This window comes from Protopterus annectens, chromosome 6.part0 (assembly GCF_019279795.1).
Source record: "Protopterus annectens isolate FY-2018-M chromosome 6.part0, PAN1.0, whole genome shotgun sequence".
NCBI classification, from domain to species: domain Eukaryota; kingdom Metazoa; phylum Chordata; order Ceratodontiformes; family Protopteridae; genus Protopterus; species Protopterus annectens.
Window position 1 is genome coordinate 1,825,371,375 of NC_056737.1, and position 18,482 is coordinate 1,825,389,856.

The 18,482-nt window shown below is 43.6% G+C and overlaps 1 protein-coding gene across 5 annotated transcripts in view; it reads left to right on the forward strand.

The window, feature by feature from the left end:
• Window positions 1-18,482, forward strand: part of ORMDL1 (ORMDL sphingolipid biosynthesis regulator 1) — a 354,980-nt gene that overhangs the window by 189,371 nt on the left and 147,127 nt on the right. For all 5 annotated transcript variants that reach the window (XM_044075175.1, XM_044075173.1, XM_044075174.1 and 2 more), the window contains one exon: window positions 865-1,016. In XM_044075175.1, coding sequence (XP_043931110.1) covers window positions 865-1,016 — 152 coding nt within the window. The remainder of the gene's footprint in view (window positions 1-864; window positions 1,017-18,482) is intronic.

The following is an 18,482-nucleotide window of genomic DNA, read 5'->3' on the forward strand; positions in this document are numbered from 1 at the left end:
CAGCCTTGAGGTTTGCGTATCCTTTATGTAGATAGATACACCACCACCTTTTGCTCTTTCACGTTCAGTGAGTGGTCAGTATGTATGTAAGGCATTGTAGCCATGTACTACTGGAGTGCTTTCCATGGCTTTAAACCAAGTATATGCTGGGCTAATACCGGTCTGTGGTACATATTCTGCTCAATCATGTCTGCCTTCATGTAGTCCATAGAGGTACTTCTCAGGTTGTTCAGGCCCACGTGAGCTATTCCTGAGTCATACTGGTACTTAAGGGTGGGCGACCTGAGTGCTTGCATTATCTGGCGAATCCTGGCCCCTGACAGGCAACTAATGTACCACTTATCCAGCTTGGTAAGAGGGATGTCAGTTTGTCACCCACTGGCGTTTCCTATGACAAGAATTTTGAGTTGTGGAGTGTTTTGCCTTAAGGGCTTGGTAGTTCAGACAGAATGAAATGTGGCTTTGTGTTGTGATGGGACTTGTCTTGTTTCTGTGCATGCGCAGTTTTTGAGGACTGTGCCTGAGAGGCCTTTGAGGTTTTGGTAAGTTCCATGTGAGCAACTCCACATATGGATCTGTGTGTGGGGGTTCTTTGCAGGTGAGATGAGTGGTGTACGTGAGTCACTGAAAAGCTGCATGTTTATTTCAAAGTACAGGAATATTTGTTATGATTGCTGTAGCCCGTATAATGAAGCTTGTGAAAACTGTAAAGAATGAGCAGCAGCGCTGCCTGCAAAAAACACAAGTGCAATTCTGAGCTTACCTCATGCAGAGATTTACTGTAACTCACTGGTAAGTAGATGTAATGTACAAACCTTGTCATAACTGAGAGTTCAGTTTTAATTATTTTTTGTCTTCCAACAGGGAATGTATGTATTTTTACATGCTGTAAAAGGCACACCTTTTGAAACTCCAGACCAAGGCAAGGATAGACTGCTGACTCACTGGGAGCAATTGGATTATGGTGTACAGTTTACGTCTTCACGGAAGTTCTTGACAATCTCTCCTATAGTTCTGTAAGAGTTTTATGATTTGCCAGCTTGTTTAACAGTGTCAGTATGCCTTGTTTTCTAGGCAGCCGGTCTTGCTTATAGACTGGTGAGTCACATAGTTTGTTTTACTGTTAACAGTCATGGTCAAAAGATTGTTTTGAATATATTGTTGCTAAGAAAATCATTTGTATGACTTTTATTTACTGTGTTGTGTCTAAGCATAGAGATCTTGCATGTTTATTGCATCAAGCCGTAATTATTTCAGCTACATGTACTTAAGGGGTTAGCCAAAATGCTTCATAAGCAGTCCTGACTATAAAATATACATGATTGCAGGATGATTTGCTCCTTATGCAGGAAAGAGTGGAAAACCCATTAGTTCTTTGCTTCTTTTCTGCATGATCTCTTACTCTGTCTGACATTTCTGAGTATATCCTTTTGAGAACCCGGTTTGTTACAGTAATGTTTGCCATGATTTTGCCTGAAACTCCTATGTCAGGAATATCTGTTTCTCTCTCTTTCTGCATATGATGATAGAATAGTGCTTCATAAGTATACCCTTATTTTTTCTAGTGTATGCCTGTGTTAAGATTCGCATATCAGCATTTGCTGCCTGCCTCTCAAATTCTCCCCACTGACATCCTACACTACCATCTTGCAATTCCTGGAATTGTAATCTCCCTTAGGCTATTAGGAGGTGTATTCCTTCTCCCTGGAACTTAAGGGTTTTCACAGAGAAATTAGTATTTTCTCCTTTTCAGCCAGTGAGCTCAGCACCATTAATGTCTTTTTATTTGTAGAGTCTCTTCTTTGTAACCATTACCTCAACCAGAAGAATCTCCAAGCCACAGGCCTTGATGTCCAAGCAGCCTTACAGCCTTTCATAAAATAGGGTAGCTCATAGAAGTCAGCCCATCATTATTGCAAAAGTGATCTCATAGTTAGCTTTGAGCAAAGCTATCCTCTACCAGGTTAATTATTTTTACACAAGTCCTCAGAGAAAAGGTAAATAGTAATGCACTTCATGGATGTGTACAGGCAGCTGTGACATTGTGTAAAAAGACTAAAATTAGACATGCTGTCAACTGTTACTGTCTTGTGCCAAGAAAATGAGGTAAGCTAGAGTGAAAACAAACCAGATTGCATTATCTTCTGCTATAACCTTTTGTGGTGGTGAACTAGAAAGTTTGCAAAGTACATATGTTGTTAAGGCATCAGCTACAGCATGTTTCTCTTCAGCAGTATTCCATCTCCATGTCTGAGAAGGCAACAGTCTAGACAACCATCCACACAGTACCCCAGCCTTCACTGTGAGTTAGTGTGGGCAGTTTGTGTTCCAACTTCCCAGTTAAAGATCATAGTGCAAATATTTTTGTTATAATTTTATTTTTGCTGAAATTCTGTCATTATGAAACTTGAGATTTCTTGTCACAAAATGAAATAGGTAGGAGAATATTCTATTTTGGGGGCAGTCTACACTAGAGTAGTTGGTCTCTGACATTCCAAGCATAGGCTTCACAGTAGAGCTCTGACATTTGAAATCCTCCCTCCAAGCTAGAACAAAGCTATGATATGCTACTTAAATGCTTGCAGCATCAGAAAAAAAATTACTCTGTTCTAAACCTGGATACTGGGCATAAGTGAAACATGTTTAAAAGGCCGCATCTGCCTTTCCACTCTCATGCAAAACAGTTTACACATATTCCTGAGTAATACGCAAGGGTGATATCAGAGGTTGTCCTATGATTTACTAAAGAAATCTGCTGAAATAACAAAATTACTACATATATAAATGGTTTAAACAAGTAAGATTCCCCGAGTTATAAATCGTATATTCATAATCGACCACCATATAAATCTAGTTGTAGGGTGTTTTGTATCCTTCTTCCCCAGGCCATAAACCTTTTAAAAACACAATACTAGACATCCTCAACTGTTGCTAATAAAGGCACCAAAGTAATTGTAAGAGACTATAAATATCTTATGACAAGAAAATAAAATGTCATTATATTGCTGCAAAGCTGATACCAAGTTCTGGAAATTAATTCCTTGTCCTGAAATGCGGTAAATGTATACGGGCACATATGTGACATGCAAGCATATTATGATTTGGTGTTTCCTTGTGTACCGGAAGTATCTAGAAGAGTGACACTACAACATTTTTCTTGCAAACTTAAGCAAGTTTATTAATGTAATTAAAGACAAATACAGTCAAATTAGTTAAAATATTTGTTTAGGGGCTGATAATTTTGATACATCTGTCTACCGGGCGCATGTATATTTTGCAAAAGTTTTGCTCAAAAAGAACTCCCTACTTATGATGCGTGTGCCCATTTGTATGTAATGAGTGTTTGTATTTATGGTAATTTGTCAGTTGTTTGAAGGTGATTTCAGTAGTCTGTAGAACAGCCTGTGCAATACATACAAACAGATATTTCAGGCATTGATAATAATGCCTTTCTGTCTTGCTAGTATACCAAAACAGTCATCTCCATAATGTGTCCAGATTGTAGTCTGCCTGATTAACAAAGTCTTGGGTCCTGCGTCTGTTGCTGTCCTTGGGTCCTGCGTCTGTTGCTGTACCTTCTTCCATGACGTCAGGTTGTCAGGGGTATAAAACATGCAGCCGAAGCCATTACATCAGACTTTCTTGCCGTGCGGTGCCCGAAGCAGAAGCAGTTCACAAGTGCCGTTCGGCCGACTCCTGAAATTTTCGTTTTCGAGTTTCAGAACTGAAGTCTTCAACTTAAAGCTAAGTATCCTGTTAGGGAAACTTTTTCTTGCTCCTTAACGATCTCAGTAAAAGTTAATAATTGCATTACTTGTGGAAAGCAAATACCTCATAAAGATTTTCATTTGTACTCTATTTCTTGCCTAGGCCCTGACCACGACATACCTTATTGTCGGTTTTGTGCTTTATTTAATCAGCGCACTATCAGTCATCTGTATATTTTTGCCTCTAAATATTTCGGTTCCCTGTTTAATTATCCAGAAATGTTGGTTAGCCATCCGACTACCGGAATTCCGAAAAAACGCAAAGATAAAGACAGAGGCAGGCAGACACTGTCCAAAACTGCCGACGCTTCTCCTAAGCCAGTCACCAATTCGCCGGTACTCCAGTGAGGCACTTTCGCAGACCCTGACACCCGCTTCTGATTCGCAGGCCTCTACTGAGACCCATTCGGAGTCTGGTATGCCGCGAGGTACTTCAACTATGGAACCCGTGGATGTCTCTACCTTGGATGGTTCCGGAGCCGCTGTGCAGGCACTGGCTTCTGAGGGTGTATTCAGGCCTACAGACTTGCATAGTAAATCAACACCGCCTTCATTATTAAGGCCTAAATCTCGATCCATGTCTAAAAACCGATGCCTAGGTCACATGCTCAGGCCCCTATGCCTAAAAAACACATGATAAAAATGGTAGAAGATCTAATTACTCTAATCAGCGGTAGTCAACCCCCCAAGTGGCCTAGGGCTGAGCTTGATTATGAATCTTCTGATCAGGATTCTGTTTCTTCTGACTCTTCTGATGACCTGGATGTTCTTCATGTTTTACTGTTGCAGTCATTACATTTCGGTAATCTGCTGGCAGGCTCAGTCGGCCTGATTAACAAAGTCTTGGGTTCTGTGTTGGTTGCTGTCCCTTCTTCCATGACATCAGGTCATCAGGGGTATAAAACATGCAGCCGACGCCATTACATCAGACTTTCTTGCCGCGCGGTGCCCGAAGCAGAAGCAGATTGTAAGTGCCAGTCGACCGACTCCTGAAATTTTCGTTTTAGAGTTTCAGAACTGGAGTCTTCAACTAAAAAGCTAAGTACCCCGTTGGGGAAACTTTTTCTTGCTCCTTACCAATGTCAGTAAAAGTTAATTGCATTACTTGTGGGACGCAAATACCTCATAAGGATTTTCATTTGTATTGTATTCCTTGCCTAGGCCCTGACCACAATGTACCTTGCTGTCGGTTTTGTGCTAAATTTAATCAATGCACTATTAATCTTCGGTATATTTTTGCTTCTGAATATTTTGGCTCACGATTTAATTATCCAGAAATGTCGGTTAGCAATCTGACTACCAGAATACCTAAAAAAAAAACGCAAAGGAAAAGACAGAGACAGGCTGCCGAGGTCCAAAACTGATGACTATGCTTCTCCTAAGCAAGTCGCCAGTTCACCGATACTCAGTGAGGCGCTTTCGCAGCCCCTGATACCCACCACTACTGATTCGCAGGCCTCTACTGAGACCCATTAGGAGTCCGGTATGCTGCCAGATGGTTCAATTATGGAACCCGCGGATGTCTCTACCTTAGATGGGTCCGGAGCTGCTGTGCAGGCACCAGCTTCTGAGGGTGTTTTCAGGCCTACAGATTTGCATGTTAGACCAACGCCATCTTCAAAACTAAAGCCAAAATCAAAATCCATGTCTAAAAAAAAAACGCCGCCTGGGCCACATGTGCAGGCCCTTATGCCTAAAAAACAGAAGATCAAAATGGCTGAAGATTTAATTACGCTGATCAGGGGTAGCCAACCCCCCCCTTTCTAAGAGGCCTAGGCAAGACATTGATTATGAATCTTCTGAACAGGATTCTGTTTCTTCTAAGTCTTCTAATGAACAGGATTTGTCTATACAAACGTATGAGGACTGATGCAGAAGATTCCATTCCTTCTGCTTCTCCCCCTGAGGATTTTTCTTTTGGGAAAACTTTACATACTTTAAGGGAACATTTCCACTGGGAAAGTCAGGATTTCTCTGAACCTCAAAAGAGACTTTGGGATTTTCTTCTTCCTCAATATAGGCCTTTGGCTGTACCTCCTGTTCTAGACATTGTTGTTGATTTTTCAGAATCTAGTACGACTCCTGATTCTCTACCTCCATCTCCTTATAAGCCAGACAGATACTACAGGGTTCCTTACTCCCACAAATTCCTTTTCAAAAATCCTATTGCAGATCCTGAAACCATTTCTCAGGGTCCCAAGGGCATTAAGGCCTCTACTGCTAAAAATCCTACCCCTTCTGATAGAGATTCCTGGGCGCTGGATAGGTGGGGTAAGAAGGTTTACACTTCTGCAACCTTGGCAATCGGGGCTTTAAACTGTTAATTTCATATGCTAAAATATCAACAGCATATCATGGGACTGCTTAAACAGAAAATTGGTAATTTCTGACTGTGTGGAAAATAAAGATTTACAGGATTTATTGCATTCAGCTGAACAAGTTGGAAAACATACTTTGCAATGTGGTTTTGATTCTTTGGAGGCCTCTTGCAGGGCTGCTGTAACTGGGTCTGTGCTAAGAAGGCATGCTTTGCTCAAAGAGCAAACTTTGCCTGATCATGTTAAAGCAAAATTGTTGGATGCTCCTTTACAACAGGACCTTCTCTTTGGTAATAAGATTGAATAAGTTTTAAAAAAGATGGAAGATCTATGCAAACTGTGAAAGATTTCTTACAAGTGCAACCTCCAAGATTTAGTAGGCACTGACCTACTAAGAACTGGTGCTTTCCAGTTCCTTTGAGAGCCACCCAAGTAAAACCCAGACATTCCAAAGGCTCCAGGTTTCAGTCACAAGGGACTTTTAGAAACAACGGGTGCCTGCTCCTCCTCCAAATCTGGAAACAAGGCACCTCCATATGGTAAGCAGTCTCAATGACTTCCCTTTACACTTACCAAGAAACTTACCTTTTGGCTGCCCCTTTGGGGGGAAAACTGGCACTTCATGCAAGAAACTGGCCACGCATAGCTCAGGATAAATGAATTTTAAATATAGTATCCCAGGGATACAGGTTTAATTTCCACACGTTGCCAATCCCCAAACGGATGGCCAGACCTGCCCCCAAATCAGTGGGCAGAGGCCCAGAAACAAGTACTGTCCCTCATGAACATGGGGGCTATTCAACCAGTACCAGAAGAGGAAAAGAGACAAGGTTTCTATTCAAGACTTTTCCTGGTACCCAGAAAAGACAAATCATGGCGTCCAATTCTGGACTTATCTATTCTAAACACATTTCTGGACATTCCAAAATTCAAGATGCTGACTCTTCAACAGTTGCTTCCTATACTAGGCAAAGATGCCTGGTTGGTAACTAGGCTTAGAGGCTTACCTGCATATCCCAATCAGGGAGTTTTGCAGAAGATACCTCCGCTTCTAAGCAGGCTACTTGCATTACCAGTTCTCTGCACTGTCCTTTGGCTTATCTACTGTGCCCAGGGTCTTCACAAAGTGCCTGGCTCCAGTAATTGCATTTTGCAGACAAAGAAATATTCAAATATATCCATATCTGGACAATTGTCTAATTCAGGCAGAAAACAGGGACATTCTTCTAAAACATCTGGTGTTTGTAAAAAGGGTTCTAACTTGTCTAGGGTACACTATAAACGAAAAGAAATCACAACTGGGTACCCTCTCAAAAAATTACATTCCTGGGTGCAAGCTTGAATACAACTGCCCAGATGGCTTACCTTACGCCAGAAAAGCAAATTCATTTGGTAACTTACTTCAAGCAGGTGGCCACAAAAACCCTGCTATCTGCAAGCCTTGGGATTCATGGCTTCCTGCATTTTCCTAATTCCATATGCAAGACTGCATATGAGGAAACTTCAGTGGTACTTAAAAAGTTTATGGAGTCAACACGTCACAGCCTGGAAACAATGATTCCTATCATACCTTGCCTGCAACTAGAGTTCCTATGGTGGGCAGAGGCCTGCCACCAAAACAAGGGGCTGTCATTCACTCCACACCCTGCCACCCAAACTCTAACTACAGACACATCAGACTCTGCTTGGGGGGGCTCATCTGGCATTTGAGTGCATTCAGGGCAAATGGAGCCCAAATCAAATGCACCTTCATATCAATCAAAAAGAGATGCTAGCTGTACAGAATGCACTGGCAGCCTTCAATTACTACCTTTATCCAGGGCAATTAATGATAAAGACAGACAACACCACAGTTATGTGGTACACACTCCTACCCCCTTTGCAGACTAGCCATGGCATTGTGGAACACTGCCTTGACCTGTCAAATACAGCTACAAGCTCAATTCCTGCCAGGAAAGCTGAATACTCTGGCAGATGAACTAAGCAGATATCTCATGGACCCACACAAATGGAAACTGGATCCACGGATTTTCAACATGTTGACACACAAATGGGGGGGGGGGGGTCCAGACATAGATATTTTTGCCTCACCCCAGAACTGTCAGTTAGACAAATTCTGCACAAGAATTCATCACAAAAAGCCTGGAAAGTGGATGCTCTTATCATTTGGCTGGAAAAACCCATCAGTCTATGCTTTTCCCCCTCTGCCTCTGCTCTCCAAAGTTCTACTAAAAATCAAACTGGGCAAACCAAAAATGATTTTGATTGCTCCAGACTGGCTTCGCCAACATTGGTACCCACTCTTGCACAATGTGTCACCCCTTCCACCGTGGCACCTGCCTCAGACACCTTACTTACTGTCTCAGCAGAACAACCAAATTCTGCGCACACTGCTCCAAACGTTGAATGTTGCTGCATGGCTAAATTCACCCTTAGCATCCCTCAGCAAACCTGTGATGGATTTCATTTTGGAGGCAAGAAGGCCTAGTACTAGAAAATCTTATGCTGACAAATGGAAAAGATTTTGTGCCTGGAATCGATCACAAGGGATAAGCATAGCAGTGCCAACTATTCCTCAGATTTTACAATACTTAACTGAGATGCTTCACAAGGGCCTGTCCTTTTCTTCCATACAAATCCATGCCTCAGCCATTTCAGCTCATAACCACACACAGCCTCCCCTCTTCTCTCATCCTCTGCTAAAGCAGTATCTCAGAGGTGCCAAAAACTTAAGACCACCCAGGAGAGCTCCAACCCCTGCCTCGGACCTCATCTTTGTATTGGAAAAACTTACTCTTCCTCCTTTCGAGCCAGCTGCTACTGCAGACTTAAAATTCTCTTGGAAAACTGCTTTCCTTTTAGCAGTCACTTCAGCTAGAAGGATTTCCGAATTACAGGCTCTTATGGAAGTGGAGCCTTTCATTATTTTTCATGCGGACAGGGTGTCTCTCAGGGCCAATCCATCCTTCTTGCCTAAGGTGGTGTCCAGTGTGGCTCTTAATCAAACCATTCATTTGCCAACTTTCTTTCTTTCCCAATCCACAGAACGGGGGGGGGGGCGGATTCTGCATTCATTGGATGCACACAGACAGCTTAGATTTTACTTGATCAGATTTTCTTAGAGATTTTGTTGTGTTTAACTACTGGTGGCATTTGCTGCACGGCCAGAGGGAAAGGCTATTCCAAAGCAGACTATTTCCAAATGGATAAGCCATTGTATTTGTTTCTGCTATATGCACCATGGTAAAGCTATCCCCCAGGGGATCAGATCTCATTCCACCAGGGCTGCATCTACTTCTACAGCCTTTCTCAGATGTGTTCCTACCAGAGACATTCTAGAAGCCGCTACCTGGAGCTCAGTTCATACGTTCACCAAACATTACCATTTACCTTTTTTCTCTAAATCCAGAACTGGCTTTGCCACTCCTGTCCTGCAGGGCCTTATAGCTGGTCCTAATACTGTATAAATCCATCCTCTCAACCATAGCTTTGGGAATCTACCCGAATGTAATGACTGCAACAGTGAAACACGAAGAACATAGTACAGTTGTGTACACTTACTATAAATGTAGATGTTAGAATGTATTCACTGTTGCAGTCCTGGTTACCCTCCCTCCAACCCCCTGTTTTTTTCTCTTTCTATACTTATACTTTCCTTTACTATGCTTAAAAGCCTTTTTGGTGTATTTGCTTTAGTTTGGAGATGTATATTTTTGTGTTTTTAACTACTTAAATATTTGGCTCCCCATTTGGGGGGGCACCTGACATCTGGGGCAAGAAAAAATTATGTAATGGCATCAGCTGCATGTTTTATACCCCTGACGACCTGACGTTCATGGAAGAAGGGATGGCAACCGACGCAGGACCCAAGACTTTGTTAATCAGGCCGACTGAGGGCAACCTGCCAGCAGATTACGCAAATGTAATGACTGCAGCAGTGAATACACTCTAACATCTACATTTATGGCAAGTGTACACAGCTGTACTATTTGTCCATACCTACTTATGAGGATTCTGATGCAGAAAATTCCATTCCTCTGCTTCTCCTCCTAAGGATTTTTTTGGGGGAAACTTTACATACTTTAAGGGAGCATTTCCACTGGGAAAGCCAGGAATTTTCTGATTCAAAAAAAAAGAGGCATAGTGATTTCCTTCTTTTACCTCAGCATAGGCCTTTGGCTATACCTCCTGTACTAGGCATTGTTGATGATGTGTTGTCAGAGTCCAGTTTGGCTCCTGATTACCTGCCTCCGGCTCCTGGTAAACCTAACAGATACTACAGTGTTCCTGAGTCCCACAACTTCCTTTTCAAAAATCCTGTTGCAGATCCAGAGACTATTTCTCAGGGGCCCAAGGGCATTAAGGCTTCTCCTGCTAAAAATCCTACCCCTTCTGATAGAGACTCCAGGGCGCTGGATAGATGGGGTAAAAAGGTTTATATTTCTGCAACCTTGGCAATCAGAGCTTTAAACTGCCAATTTCATATGTTAAAATATCAATAGCATATTATTGGCCTGCTTAAACAGAAAATGATGATTCCGGACTGTATGGAAAATAGATTTACAGGATTTAATAGTGTCTGCTGAACAAGTTGGAAAACATACTTTGCAATGTGGTTTTGATTTTTTAGAGGCCTCTTGCAAGGCTGCTGTTACTAGGTTGTAGAAGGCATGCTTGGGTTAAGGAGCAATCTTTGCCTGATCATGTTAAATTGTTGGATGCTCCTTTAAATCAGGACCGCCTGTTTGGCAACAAGGCTGAAGAAGTTCTTAAGATGGAAGATAAAGCTAAATCTATGCAAACTGTTAAAGATTTTTTTACAAGTGCAACCTCCAAGATTTAGTAGGCACTGGCCTACTAAGAATTGGTCCTTTCCAGTCCCTTGCAGGTCCTCTCAAGCCAAACCCAGACACAGCAAAACCCCCAGGTTTCAGTCCCAAGGGACTCTCATAACTAAGCAGTGGGGGGGCCTCCACTTCCAAATCTGGAAATAACAAGACACCCCCCTATGGTAAACAGTCTCAATGACTTCCTTTTAAAATTCCCAAGCACTTATCTTTTGACCGCCCCTTTGGGGGGGAAGATTGCTCTTCATGTAAAGAACTGGGAAGGGCAAACCCAGGGTTTTAAGTAGTGTCCCAGGGATACAGATTTCATTTCCACACATTGCCAACACCGAACAGGTGGCCAGACCTGCCCCCAAATCAGTGGGCAGAGGCTCAAAAACAAGTACTTTCCCTCTTAAGCATGGGGGCTATTCAACTGGTACCAGAAGAGGAAAAGGGACAAGGTTTCTACTCCAGGCTTTTTCTGGTACCCAGAAAAGACAAATCATGGCGTCCAATCCTGGACCTGTCTACTCTACTCTAAACATCTTTCTGGAGATTCCAAAATTCAAGCTGCTCACTCTTCACCAATTACTTCCTATGCTAGGCAGAGACACCTGGTTGGCAACTCTAGATTTAAAAGAAGCATACCTGCACATCCCAATCAGGGAATCTTGCAGAAGATACCTACGCTTCAAAGCAGGCTACTCGCATTATCAATTCTCTGCACTGCCCTTTAGCTTGCCTACTGCACCCAGGGTATTCACAAAGTGCCTGGCTCCAGTTATTGCATTTTGCAGGCAAAGAAATATTCAAATATATCCATACCTGGACGATTGTCTAATTCAGGCAAAAAACAGGGCATACTTTTAAATCATCTGGCGTTTGTAAAAAGGGTTCTAATATGTCTGGGGTACACCATAAACGGAAAGAAATCACAACTGGTACCCTGTCAACAAATTACATTCCTGGGTGCAAGCTTGAATACAACTGACCAGATGGCTTTCCTCATGCCAGAAAAGCAAATTCATTTGGTAACTTACTTCAAACAAGTGGCCACAAAAACCCTGCTATCTGCAAGTCAAATACTGCAAGCCTTGGGTTTCACTTGGGTTTCATGGCCTCCTGCATTCTTCTAATTCCATATGCAAGACTGCATATGAGGAAACTACAGTGGTATCTAAAAAGTGTATGGAGTCAAAATTATCACAGCCTGGAAACAATAATTCCTATCATACCTTGCCTACGCCTGGTGTTCCTATGGTGGGCAGAGGCCTGCCACCAAAACCAGGGACTACCATTCACACTACCCCCTGCCGCCCTAACTACAGATGCATCAGACTATGCATGGGGGGCTCACCTGGCAGGGAAGTGCATTCAGGGTAAATGGAACCCAAATCAAATGCACCTACATATCAATCAAAAAGAAATGTTAGCTGTACGAAATGTTAGCTGTACAAAATGTTCTGACAGCCTTCAAGGACTGCATTCTTCCAGGACAACTAATGGTAAAGATGGACAACATCACAGATGTGGTACATAAGCAAGCAGGGGGGTACACATTCCTACCCACTCTGCAGACTAGCCATGGCATTGTGGAACACGGCCTTGAGCTACCAAGTGCACCTACAGGCTCAATTCCTGCCAGGAAAATTGAGTACACTGGCAGATGGACTAAGCAGAAACCTCATGGACCCACGAGTGGAAACTGGAACCAAGGATTTTCAACATGATGGCAACCGAATGGGAGAGCCCAGACATAGATCTATTTACCTCCCCCCAGAGCTACCAGTTCGACACGTTTTGCACAAGGACTCCCCACAAGCCTAGAAAGTGGATGCTCTGTCCTTCAGCTGGAAAAAACAGTCTACGCCTTCCCCCCACTGCCTCTGCTCTCCAATGTTCTACTAAAAGTCAAACAGGACAAACCAAGGATTATCTTGATTGCTCCAAACTGGCTGCGCCAACACTGGTACCCCCTCTGCGCAGTGTGTCGCAGTTATCCCCATGGCACCTGCCTCAGACCCCTTCCCTGCTGTCTCAGCAGGAGAACCAAATTCTTCACCCTCAGCTTCCAACATTGAACCTTGCAGCCTGGCTAACCACTTAAATTCACTCTTATTATCCCTCAGCAAACCTGTGATGGATATCATCTTGGAGGCAAGGAGACTTAGTACTAGAAAGTCTTACGCTGACAAATGGAAAAGATTCTTTGCCTGGAACCAATCTCAAGGGATGAGCACAGCAGCGCCCAATTTACCTCAGATTTTGCAATACTTAACTGAGATGCTTCACAAGGGCCTGTCTTTTTCCTGCATTAAAATCCACGCCTCAGCTATTTCAGCTCATTATAATACAGAACCTCTCCTCTTCTCTCATCCTCTGCTCAAGCAGTATCTCAGAGGGGCAAAAAACTTGAGGCCACCCAGGAGAGCTCCAACCCCTGCTTGGGACCTTAACTTTGTTTTGGAGAAACTCACTCTACCTCCTTTCGAGCCAGCTGCTACTGCAGATTTAAAATTTCTTTCTTGGAAAACAGCCTTCCTTTTAGCAATCACTTCAGCTAGAAGGATATCTGAATTACAGGCCCTTATGGCAGTGGAGCCTTTCATCATCTTTCATGTGGACAGGTTATCTCTCGGGACCAATCCATCCTTCATGCCCTTCATCCTTCAGTCCATTCATTTGCCAACCTTCTTTCCCAAACTACAGAACAAAGGGGGAACAGATTCTGCATTCCTTGGATGTGCACAGACAACTTAGATCCTACTTCGTCAGGACTAAACCTCGAAGAAAGTCTGAACAACTGCTGGTAGCATTTGCTGCAGGGGCAGAGGGGAAGGCTATTTCAAAATGAACCATTTCTAAATGGATAAGTCATTGCATTCATTTCTGCTATAAGCAGCATGGAAAACCTGTTTCCCAGGAGATCAGATCTCATTCCTCCAGGGCTGCATCTACTTCTGTAGCCTTTCTCAGAGGTGTTCCTACCAGGGACATCCTAGAAGCTGCTACCTGGAGCTCTGTACATACTTTCACCAAGCATTATCATTTACCAATTTTCTCCAAATCCAGAGCTGGCTTTGCCACTGCTGTCTTGCAGGGCCTTATAGCTGGCCCTAATGCTGTATAAACTCCTCCCAACCAGAGCTTTGGGAATCTACCCAAATGTAATGACTGCAACAGTGAAACACATAGTACAGTTGTGTACACTTACTATATGCAGATGTTAGAGTGTAGTCACTGTTGCAGTCCTTGTTACCCTTCCTCCAGCCCCCTAACTTTTCTGGCTATACCTCTACTTTCCTTTACTATGCTTAAAAGCCTTTTTGGTGTATTTGCTTTTTGTTGGACGTATACTTTTGTGTTTTTTATGTTTATTTGCTCCCCATTAGGAGGGTGTCTGACATCTGGGGCAAGAAAAACTGATGTAATGGCTTCAGCTGCATGTTTTATACCCCTGCCGATCTGACGTCATGGGAGAAGGGACAGCAACCGATGCAGGACCCAAGACTTTGTTAATCAGGCCGACTGAGGGCAACCTGCCAGCAGACTACCCAAATGTAATGACTGCAACAGTGAATGCAGTCTTTACATGTACATTTATGGTAAGTATACACAACTGTACTTTATACATATCTAAACCTGGGCTATAAACTATGGCCAAAGTATGTAAACTAGTGATGTTCTTCGTGTTTCACTGTTGCAGTCATTACATTTGGGCTATCTGCCTGCAGGTAGCCCTCAGCCGGCCTGAATATCAAAGTCTTGGATCCTTGCGTCGGATGCTGTCTCTTCTTCCATGACGTCAGGGGTGTAAAGCATGCAGCCGATGCCATTACATCAGTTTTTTTTACCGCTGTGCCCAAAGCAGAAACTGTTCACAAGTGCCGGTCGGCCGACTCCTGAAATTTTAGTTTTTGAGTTTCAGAACCGAAGTTTTCAGAAAAGCCGAGTACCCCTTTGGGGATCCTTTTTCTTGCTCTAAACCGATGTCAGTAAAAGTTAATTGTATTACCTATGGAAAGCAAATACCACATTACGATTTTCATTCGTACTGCATTCCTTGCATGGGCCCAGACCACAATGTACCTAGCTGTCAGTTTTGTGCCTTATTCAATCCTCTCACTATTCGTCGTCTGTTCATTTTTGCATCTTACTATTTTGATACTCAGTTTAATCGAGAAATGGCTTCGGTAAGCCATCCCACTACCAACATTCCGAAAAAACATTAAGATAAAGACAGAGACAGACCGCATAGGTCCAAAGTTGCCAACGATGCTTCCATTAAGCTAGTCGCCAGTTCGCCGGTACTCAGGTGCTTTCACAGCCCCTGATACCAGCTACTTCAGATTCGCAGGCCTCTGCTGACACCCATTCGGAGTCTGGTATGCCACGAGATGCTTCTTCGACCATGGAACCTGCGGATGTCTCTACCCTGGATGGGTCCAGAGCCACTGTGCAGGCACTGGCTTCTGAGGGTGTATTCAGGCCTACTGACTTGCGTTTCAAACCAATGACATCTTCTTCAAGGCCTAAAACTCGACCCATGCCTAGAAAACCAACAGATGGGGTAAGAAGGTATACACTTCTGCTACGTTGGTCATTAAAGTATCAGCAGCATATTATGGGACTGCTTAAACACAAAATGATGTTGATTCCTGACTGTGCTGAAAATAAAGAATTACAGGATTTAATGCATTCTGCTAAACAAGTTGGTAAACATACTTTGCAATGTGATTTAGAAGCATCTTGCAGGGCTGCTGTCAACTGGGTCTGTTCTTAGAAGGCATGCTTGGCTTAAGGAGCAAAATTTGTCAGATCATGTTAAAGCTAAATTACTGGATGCTCCCTTAAACCAAGACCGCCTGTTTGGCAACAAAGCAGAAGTCGTCCTCAAAAAGGTGGAGAAAAAAAGCTAAATCTATGCAAACTAAAGATTTTCTGCAAAGACAGCCTTCCCAGATTTAGTAGGCATTGGCCTTCTAAGAATTGGACCTTTCCTGTCTCTTCCAGGCCTTCAGTCCAAACCAAGGAACAGCAGACCACCTAGGCTACAGTCTCAAGGTACTCAAGGCCTAAGCAGTGGGGGGGGGGGGGGGGGCTCCCACTTCCAAAGCTGGAAGTAGTAAGACACCCCCCTATGGAAAACTGTCACAATTACTTCTTCCAAGCCCTGCTCAACTGCCTGCTCCCTTAGTGGGAAAGATTGCCTTGCATGCAAAAAAACTGGGACCTCGTTACCCAGGACAAATGGGTTTTAAATAGTTTCCCAAGGATACAAATTCCACTTCCACAACTTACCACCCCCTAAACGGTTGGCCAGACCATTCCACTTCCACACCTACCAACCCCAAATGGTTGGCCAGACCATTCCACTTCCACACCTTACCAACGCCAAATGGTTGGCCAGACCTACCCCCAAGTTAGTGGGCAGAGGCCCAAAAGCAGGTTCTCTCTCTTCTAATTATCAGGGCTATTCAGCCTGTTCCAGCAGAAGAAAGGGGACAAGGTTTTTACTCAAGTCTTTTCCTGGTACCCGGAAAAGACGGCTCCTGGCATCCTATCCTGGACCTCTCTGTTCTAAACACCTTTTTGGTAATCCCAAAATTCAAAATGCTAACACTTCATCATCTGCTTCCTATGCTAGGCAAAGATGCCTGGTTGGCAACCTTAGACTTAAAGGAAGCTTACCTGCACATTCCAATAAGGGAATCTTGCAGGAAATACCTATGCTTCAGAGCAGGCTGCATGCACTATCCGTTTTCTGCACTTCCCTTTAGCTTATCTACTGTGCCCAGGGTATTCACAAAGTGCCTAGCTCCAGTCATTGCATTTTGCAGGCAAAGAAATATTCAAATATACCCATACCTGGACGATTGTCCGAGTCAGGCAGGAAGCCAGGACATGCTTCTACCTCATCTGGCATTTGTAAAGAAACTTCTAACCTCACTGGGGTACACCATAAACAAAAATAAATCTAATCTAGTATCCTGCCAACAAATTGTATTCCAGGGAGCAAGCTTGAACACAACTTCCCAGATGGCTTACCTCACGCCAGAGAAACAAGTTTGATAGATTACTTCAAACTACTGGCCACAGAGACCCATCTATCTGCAAGGAAAATCCTGGAAGCCCTGGGGTTCATGGCCTCTTGCATTCTACTAATTTTATATGCAAGATTTGCATATGAGGAAACTACAATAGTATCTGAAAAGCCTATGGTGTCAACATTCTCAGGACCCAAAATCAATGATTCCTATCATTCCTTGTAGAAGGACAGAGTTCCTTTGGTGGGCAGAGGCCTGCTACCACAACAAGGGACTGCCATTCACTCTACCCCTTGCCACCCAAATCCTAACAGACACATCAGACTATACATGAGTGGCTCACTTGACAGAGCAGTGCATTCAGGGCAAATGGAACCAGAGTTAGATGAACTTGCATATCAATTAAAAAGAAATGTTAGCTGTACAGAATTTCCTGACCGCCTTCAAGCTCTACAGAATTCCCTGGCAGCCTTCAAGACAGACAACACCTCTGTTAATGTGGTACATAAACAAGCAGGGGGGAACCCACTCGTACCCTCTCTGCAGACTAGCCATGGCTCTCTGGAACACAGCCTTAAGCTGCCAAGTACACCTACAAGCTCAATTCCTGCCAGGCAAGCTAAATTCACTGGCAGATGACCCAAGAACCCACACGAGTGGAAATTGGAACCAAAGATATTCAACCTTTTGAGAAACAAATGGGAGAACCCGGAGATGGACCCGTTTGCCTCCCCTCAAAACTATCAATTGGACAAATTCTGTACAAGGACTTCCCACGGTCAAGCTTGGAAAGTGGATGCCCTCACCTTCACCGTGGAAAGCCTCTCTGTTTATGCCTTTCTCCTCTCGAAAGTTCTGCTAAAGATCAAACAGGACAAACCAAGGACAATACTGATTGCACCAGACTCGGCATGGCAGCACTGGTACCCCCTTTTGCACAGTAGGTCACTGTTGAAACCATGGCACCTACCTCAGACCCCTTCCCTGCTGTCCCAACAGGAGGGCCAGATTCTGCACCCCCAGCTTCAAACCCTGAACCTTGCAGCCTGGCTAATTCTCTGAGCTCTCCAAATAGCATCCCTCAGTAAGCAAGTGTTAGATGTCATTCTGAAGGCAAGGATGCCTAGTACTAGAAAATCTTAGGCTGAAAAGTGGAAAAGATACTGTTCCTGGAGCCAGACTCAGGGATTGGGCACAACAGTGCCCAGCTTACTGCATATTCTTCAATACTCAACAGAGATGCTCCACAAGGGCCTTTCCTTCTCATCAATTAAAATTCATGCCTCCGCCATTTCAGCACATTATAATACTGAGCCCACCACTCTTCTCTCACCCACTGCTGAAACAATTCCTCAGAGGGGGCCAAAAATTTAAGACCACCCAGGAGAGCCCCTACTCCAGCCTGGGACCTTAACTTTTATATTGGAAAAGCTCACTGTACCTCCTTTTGAGCCAGCTGCAACTGCAGAGTTAAAATTCATTTTTGGAAAACAGCCTTCCTTCTAGCTATCGCTTCAGCAA